Source organism: Sinocyclocheilus rhinocerous, unplaced genomic scaffold, assembly GCF_001515625.1.
Source record: "Sinocyclocheilus rhinocerous isolate Xijiao unplaced genomic scaffold, SAMN03320098_v1.1 scaffold2770, whole genome shotgun sequence".
Lineage (NCBI taxonomy): Eukaryota > Metazoa > Chordata > Actinopteri > Cypriniformes > Cyprinidae > Sinocyclocheilus > Sinocyclocheilus rhinocerous.
This window is the reverse complement of record NW_015659007.1, coordinates 117,548-125,232: the sequence shown is the minus strand read 5'-3', so window position 1 is coordinate 125,232 and position 7,685 is coordinate 117,548. Positions and strand designations below refer to the sequence as shown.

The 7,685-nt window shown below is 34.3% G+C and overlaps 1 protein-coding gene across 1 annotated transcript in view; it reads left to right on the top strand.

The window, feature by feature from the left end:
• Nucleotides 1–5,991, top strand: part of LOC107723208 (minor histocompatibility protein HA-1-like) — a 30,285-nt gene extending 24,294 nt beyond the window's left edge. Inside the window, exons 12-21 of the mRNA XM_016531765.1 lie at nt 291–325; nt 477–601; nt 747–848; nt 934–1,032; nt 1,218–1,234; nt 1,564–1,752; nt 2,781–2,918; nt 3,006–3,244; nt 3,906–4,114; nt 4,774–5,991. Coding sequence (XP_016387251.1) covers nt 291–325; nt 477–601; nt 747–848; nt 934–1,032; nt 1,218–1,234; nt 1,564–1,752; nt 2,781–2,918; nt 3,006–3,244; nt 3,906–4,114; nt 4,774–5,054 — 1,434 coding nt within the window. The 3' untranslated portion in view covers nt 5,055–5,991. The remainder of the gene's footprint in view (nt 1–290; nt 326–476; nt 602–746; nt 849–933; nt 1,033–1,217; nt 1,235–1,563; nt 1,753–2,780; nt 2,919–3,005; nt 3,245–3,905; nt 4,115–4,773) is intronic.
• Nucleotides 5,992–7,685: the final 1,694 nt, after the last annotated feature.

Genomic DNA, 7,685 nt, shown 5'->3' with positions numbered 1-7,685 from the left:
ACCTTTTGTGCTGCTAACGCAATGCTCTACCACTGAGCCACAGGAGTTTTATTTATTTATTTTATATATTTTTTTGCATATCAAATATTTTAGGATGGATCATTTTAGGATTTTTTCATGACAATTAAAGACATATTTTTATTGTAATGCTAAACAACTTTTCTCATTGTTTCCCACACACACACACACACACACACACACACACATATATATATATATATCGTATTATTATTGTTAATTTTTCATTTAATTATTTTATTATTGCTTTTTTATTTTTATTTAATTTTTAGTACCAGTTTGAGCCGTACTCCGCATCCAGCCACCAGTAAGACGACATCCAATTAGAACACATCGTTTGCTTTAAAGATCAGTGGTCAAAGTATAATGAGAACTTAAATGCTTCAGGAATTGAATGAAATGTTGAAATAACATGGTTTTGAATTCAGAAGGAAATGGAGTTGTTGTTTTTTAATCAGGCACGTTCGGGCCCGTAACAACAGTCTCTGTAATGACCAGCGGCAGAATAGCTCTGAAGCTCCGCCCACTGCAGAGGAGGCGGGGTTTGGGGAAGGAACTGTGGTTAAACAAAGACGAGGTCAAGGTCAGTTTTAATGAACAGAAATCAGCTTTTAAGGGACGAACACACAGGACATGTACTTAATTTATACATTAGAAGAGATGCTGTCAGTTTAAACGCCCCTTGTGGCTGCCTTGCAATTTTAAGTGGTCATGTGTTGTTTTTGCAGGTAGAGACCATCATCAAGCTCATAAGTCCTGGCCGTCCACCCTGAGTGACACTGACAGTGTTGGTCCGGGAAGTGGACTGGGATCCCCGACCTCCAGCACAGGTATGAAACAAATCCAGACCAGTCTGGTATATGGTAATAAAATCGTTTTTAAAAACAATAATGTTGTGTAATGTTTCGGTCTCAGGTGATATCTCAAAACCTTCAAGGCCAGTTTCTGCAGCCACATTGTCATCCAATGAAGATTTAGAGGAGCGAGACGGTGCCATGACCCCGTTTGAACAAAGTGAGTGACCGATTACAGAGAACATCTGAGAAGCAGAAAATTGAATGAATAGTTGAGCCAAAATTAAAATTAGCTAAAAAATCGACTCAACCTCAAGTCACTCAAGATGTGGATGAGTTTGTTTCTTCATCAGATTTGTAGAAATGTAGCATTGCATCACTTGCTCACCAATGGATCCTCTGCAGTGAATGAATGTGAGGAGGTGAGACCATTTCAGTGGATTTATATTGTTGACTGAATCATGTGAAACTGTAGAATGATACCTGCTAATCAACTGATTGTGTAAAACAAGTTTATTGTTCGATCAGATCACTGATGTACAACGTCAAGTCGCATTTATTTATATAGTGCTTTATACAATACAGATTGTTTCAAAGCTGCTTCACAGAAATAAACAGAAAAAAACAATGAATTCAATTATGAAACCACTTCAGTTTCAGCTGTAAAGCAGCTCTAAAGAAGACAGTAGTGTTATTTAGCTTTATTCAGTTCAAGTTTTGTTCTCATCCGATAGTGTAACGTGTGTTTTAGTGTTTTCTGGCGTGTCATAAGAAGTGTCTGGAGTCTCTGGCCATCCAGTGCGGTCATAAGAAGCTCCAGGGCCGCTTGCAGCTCTTCGGCCGTGATTTCTCTCAGGTCCTACAGGGCGACGTGGAGGGCGTTCCCTTCATTATCAAGAAATGCATCACTGAGATCGAGAGGAGAGCACTCAAAATGAAGGTGCGAGAGGAAAGCTTTGAAAAGAATCAAGCTGTTCTTCCTGCATTTTTCTATCTGATTGGTTTGAATGTTTATGTCTGATAAATGTATTGTTATTTGCATATTCATTCTGATTGGTCAGTTTACCTCTGCTATACATGATGCCAACTTCCTAATTCTCACGCAGGCTACCAAAAAAATTCATGTAAAATAGCAAATAAACATATTTATGCATCATATGCATGTGAGATATGCACATAAATTATTGGTTAATTGCATCACTTCCTTATATACTTGTTTTTTATTCATTTTGCAGATTTGAACACTATTCCCAAAACAGTTTTTAACACTTTTAAGCCAGACATGAAATAATAGTCAGAAAAAAAAAATCACATTTTTTGAAATTGAACAGTTTATTAAACCTTTAGATAAAATATAAAAACAAATCTTTAAAAAAGTTTGCATATGCGTTTTTGTTGAGTATAATATTTGATACTGTACATCAGGCTTTTATGGCTCATATAGTCTGATATAGTGAGAATATGGAGGAGAAAACAGCTCAGTTTTATTCTGAGCATCAAATTGAGCAAAAATTTTCAATTTGGTGCAGATGCTGATATTTATTCTGATTCTGATGCCTGTAATGTAAATACAGGCATATTAAGTAAAGATCATGTTCCATGAAGACATTTTGTAAATTTCCTACCATAAATATATTAAAACTTAATTTTTGATTAGTAATATGCATTGCTAAGAACTTCATTTGGACAACTTTAAAGGTGATTTTCTCAATATTTTGATTTTTTTGCACCCTCAGATTCCAGATTTTCAAATAGTTGTATCTCAGCCAAATATTGTCCTATCCTAACAAACCATACATCAATGGAAAGATTATTTATTTAGCTTTCAGATTATGTATAAATCTCAATTTCGGGAAATTGACCCTTATGACTGGTCAATCAAAAAATTGACCCTTATGACTGGTTTTGTGGGTCACATATGATACAGTAGGCATTATAGGGTTAAAGCTTTTCTTTGCGTGTCTCCAGGGAATCTATCGTGTGAATGGAGTGAAGACGCGTGTGGAGAAGTTGTGCCAGGCGTTTGAGAACGGTAAAGAGCTGGTGGAGCTCTCTCAGGCGTCTCCACACGACATCAGCAACGTGTTTAAGCTCTACCTCAGACAGGTGAGTCACCTGACACAGGGAAATGTTCCTGTAATAAAGCAGTGTTGTGGCGTGTTTACTGTGTCATCATCTCCGTCTCCTCCTCAGCTCCCAGAGCCCATCATGCCCTTCCGTATGTATAACGACCTGATGGGACTGGCGAAGGAAAGCCTGAACTCGGACGCCTCGGAGGCCGGCGAGGGCGTGAAGAGCCCAGAGCTGGTGGATCGTGGGTCAGAAACCGAGCCTGAGGTGCTGGTCTTAGTGGAGAAACTCCGAGAGCTGCTCAAGCGTTTGCCACCTGCTAACATCGCCACGCTCAAGTACATCGTGCAGCACCTGTGCAGGTGAGATTCTGCAAAAAACATAATTATAATGTACAGCAGGGTTTATAAACCCCTAGTGATTCACAGAGGAACTGAAGAAGTTTCTTTGAGATATATTAAATTATGATTAAATGTTAAATTATGATTAATATTAAATTATGCCGTATTAAATTGTGTATTTTATATAGTTTTATAGAGCTTTTTGCTCTAAACCTTACAAAAATATTTTTTTAAATGTATCATAAAATATTTATAGAAAGCCTATAACTTTACTAACTCTTAGAGGGTACTTTATTTAATAATAATTATAATTTGAATAATTAAATAATTATAAATAGATTTTAATTAAGTCCATTTATAATCATTTAAATCATCAGAGTTTAGCAGACAAAAAAGAAATTTAAAACAAGGTATGCAATAACAAAATTTGGTAGTTGAGAAATAACATTAACTTTTTTAATTTTTTCATTTTCAATGTCCAGATTTTCAGATATATACATATATACCTTTTCAAGTTGCATTTATCTGTATGAATATAAAAATGAGAAAAAATTTTAAAATAGTGACTGCTTGAAATATCAACTGCAGTTTTCTAGATTTTCTGAAGTTTGCTGTAGTTTATCACAGAACACAAAAATTTTTGTATGATGTTAATGAAAGATTCTTGTTTTTCTCTCGTCAGAGTGTCTGAGTTGGAGCAAGATAATAAAATGAGCGCCAGTAATTTAGGCATCGTGTTCGGCCCGACCCTGATGAGACCCAAACCCACCGGAGCCACGGTGTCCCTGTCGTCTCTGGTGGATTACCCTCATCAGGCGCGCATCGTAGAGGCTCTGATCGTCTTCCAGCAGGACATCTTCATCTCAGTCAGCTCTCCAGGCCAGAGCCAGCGTAATGTATGCGTGCGCTCTGTAGGGATGTTTTGAATGGTTTTTGCAAAATACTCGATAATGTCAAATCGCACATCGTTAAAACAACAATTACGATATTATCGCAGACGATATATATCGCACACCCCTAATTAGAAATATAATTAAAATAAATAAATATTTCAATAATATTTTTATTTTAAATATTATGTTTATTAATATGTTTTTATTTCGCTTGGGTTTGTGAAATAAGAGGATTTGGGATACGTTTAATATTTTAGATATTTTAGTATTCATACATATTAGAAAAAAACTGAATAAATACATATTAAATAATATTAATATTAAAACCTATAAAATATAAATATTTTAATAATGATATTATAATATTTAAATATTTTTTTCACAAAAAATAAATATTAAATAATATTTTACATATATTTTACATATGAATATTATAAAATAATATTATGTATCCATAGGATTGTTAATTTGTCTTGAATTATGTTAGGATTAATATTGGAATTAGCAATTGAAATTTAATTAAAATGACAGATACAATTAGTAGTTTAGTACTAAACTGCTCAAATGTTCATCATATCTTAGTTCAGATCACAACATTTGTTGAAATATTCTCAGTGTGATTTTTTCATAAATCGTGCCGTCCTACCTTTGATCAAGTGTATGTTTGTTCCTCTGGTTCTTCAGGTCATTCCGTGGGTTCCTCTGGTTCTCAGGAGCGTTCGCTGGACTCTGACTCTGACGTGGAGGATCTGGACAGAGGAAGCCGACCGCAGCGCCCTCCTCTGGTGAGTCAGGAGAGTGAGACCAGCACTGAGGAAGACCAGATGAGTCCCAGAGTGAGTCTGGACCTGAGCGGACTGGTTCCAGAGACCATCCCGGAGCAGACCGTCGGTGCAGACCCGCAGGAAACCAGCGCAGAGCAGGTCTCAGATCAGTAAGACGAGATGTATTACGAATTTAAACAGGTCAATATACATTTCAACTATTAGAGATGTACAACAGGAGAACAAGTGTTATGTTTATATACATAAATTCCTAAAAGTCAGATGAATAACATTAAGAATAAGAAGGCGAGCTCATATGACCTCTCAGTGACCTCTCATGCCGTTTTTTCTAGAACTGAGATCAGTGTCGTTTCACATATTAGCTGATATGAACTGGATGTTGTTTATATAATATTGGTCTCTTTCAGATTTCAGATTCAGATGATGGTGGTTATATTCCCTCAATTATAATACGTTTGCGCACTAGTCTGTATAAACCACCACATTCATAACCTGCAACTGGAAAAAAATAATTACTGTCTTTCAAAAACAAACATAAACGTCATTACTATTATTATTTAATAGGATCTCAAGGCGAGTCAGTGTGTTGTAGATATTAAAAGTGCTTTGCTTAAAGTCTCATATTTCTCTATACATTTTTGTTCAGAAGTACGTGTCTCTTTTAGGAGCTTGTAACGTTGTATTTTACAATATTTATTATAGTTTCATCTATGCACTGGAGTTTATTGGCAAATAAGCAGAAAATGGTGTAGCGGTTAAACTGGTCTAACAACAGCCAGACTGCTGGTCAGAGCTGGTTTTAATGCTTATGCAATGCATTATAAAATGTTTATGCATATTTCTCTTCTAAACATTTGCTTCATTTGTAATAGTGTGTATATTGCATTACTGGTGTTGTTCCAGCAGCACTGTACTGTCTTACTAAACTAAATATGGTTTAAACCATGCTGGGACTGTAGCTTCATCTCAACCATGTTAACTAAAGCCTTTAACCATTTGACTTGACTGATAAATGCATAACACCACAGAAATTAAAGACATTTGTGAGTGAATTGTATATTCTGAAACTGTATATATTTTTAGAAAACATCTATATGCAATAAATCTGTAATTTCTACTATATTTGCGATGAATCATTTAGTTTGTGAACTTGTGTGTGCTTAGGTTTGTGAATTAATCAGATCTGTAATGTAGTGGAATATATATTAGAAATAATATAATTAGAATTAGCATATATTTCTATCTTTATTATTTTAAATATTCATGTAATTTTTTAATTAAGAGGATCTGGAATGTAGTGATCTATAAAATAATATTATTCAATATTTATATATATATATATATATATATATATAAAATACGTATATAGTCATAAGTTACAATATAATTTGGGATTTTAATTTTGTTTTTGCCATTAATGCATTAAAAATGCATAAAAAATAACACAGTAACAAAACCATTCATTAAACATTTATTTTTATTTTTATGGAAGTTAAAGATAAATCTAAATTCATAATTGTTGCCTTCGATCATAAGAATCTCAGTCCTCCATTATAAAAAAAAAAAAAGAAATAGACAGCAATGAAAAGCCCGTCACAAGACAAACAGAAATCTAAACATCTGTAGCTCTTGAGATTGACATCAAATAAAAATAAGTATGTGTATGTGATGCATCTATTGTCCAGCTGTTTCACTCGGCCGGATGATCTTCACCATCTGTTAGACAGAAGTCAACACCTTTATAACTAAATACTGTTCCACCACTGTGTGCTTCTCAATGCTGATATCCAGGCGTATACACTTCAAACTAAATAATCTCTCAATCCATGATCGCAAAGCACCAGATTTCAACTTAAAGTAACACAAAGAATGAGTTAATGAACGTTTTCAGACTCACCTGCCCTCGTTTCAGCCCGAAATATCGTGCCTCGGGATCTCCAGACTGAATTCTGGGTAACTGTCTCCTCGAGTTTACTGATTACAGTCAAGAAAAGCTGTTTTGACGTCACAGAGAGCATGCTGCCTCTTAACCCAGTTCACTATATAGTCAACAGTGAGTGAGTTTGGAGCAGAATGACCTCAGAATGAGAGGAAAGAGTTTGGGAAACCTGTTTGGACAAAATCACTTTTGCTTTTCCGTTTGACATCACTTCACACACAGCTGTTGCTATGGTTGCTATGCTATTCCTCTCTGGTCATAACGATGTGCTCAGGAACCAACTGAAGGACAAAGAAAACATTAAGTATGAATAAATTAAAGATTTCCTGTTTAGTTTTTTTTTTTTTATGTAATAATGCATGCAAAATGTGGTAGTTTTTGTTCTTTTAACAGATTGCAGTATTTGTTAAAAACAAAAAGTGGATCCCATTGCAAGAAACAAAAAATAACCCACGTCCAGGCGCTCACATAGCAGGCAAAATATAAAAAGCCTTTATTGTAAGACAGGGCTACATGTAATAAATACATCTGTTAATTGCAATTGCAATATTTGTTAATATAACAAATCTCGATATGCTTTTAAAATAAATTATAATATTTATATTTAAAATATATTTATAATATCTATATTATTAAGGCTTTAAACCCTATAAATGCAGCTAAGCATCCTGAAATTTAAAAGGCAGCTATATATTTTATGCATGAATACCCAGTTTGTACTGTGAAAAATGAATATAAATATGTGTAAAATATCATGTGAAAAAAATACAGTTTTCATTATTACATTTTTTCTATATGTATTTATTTAAATGTTTTTATTATTATTATTAATTTTAATATTTATA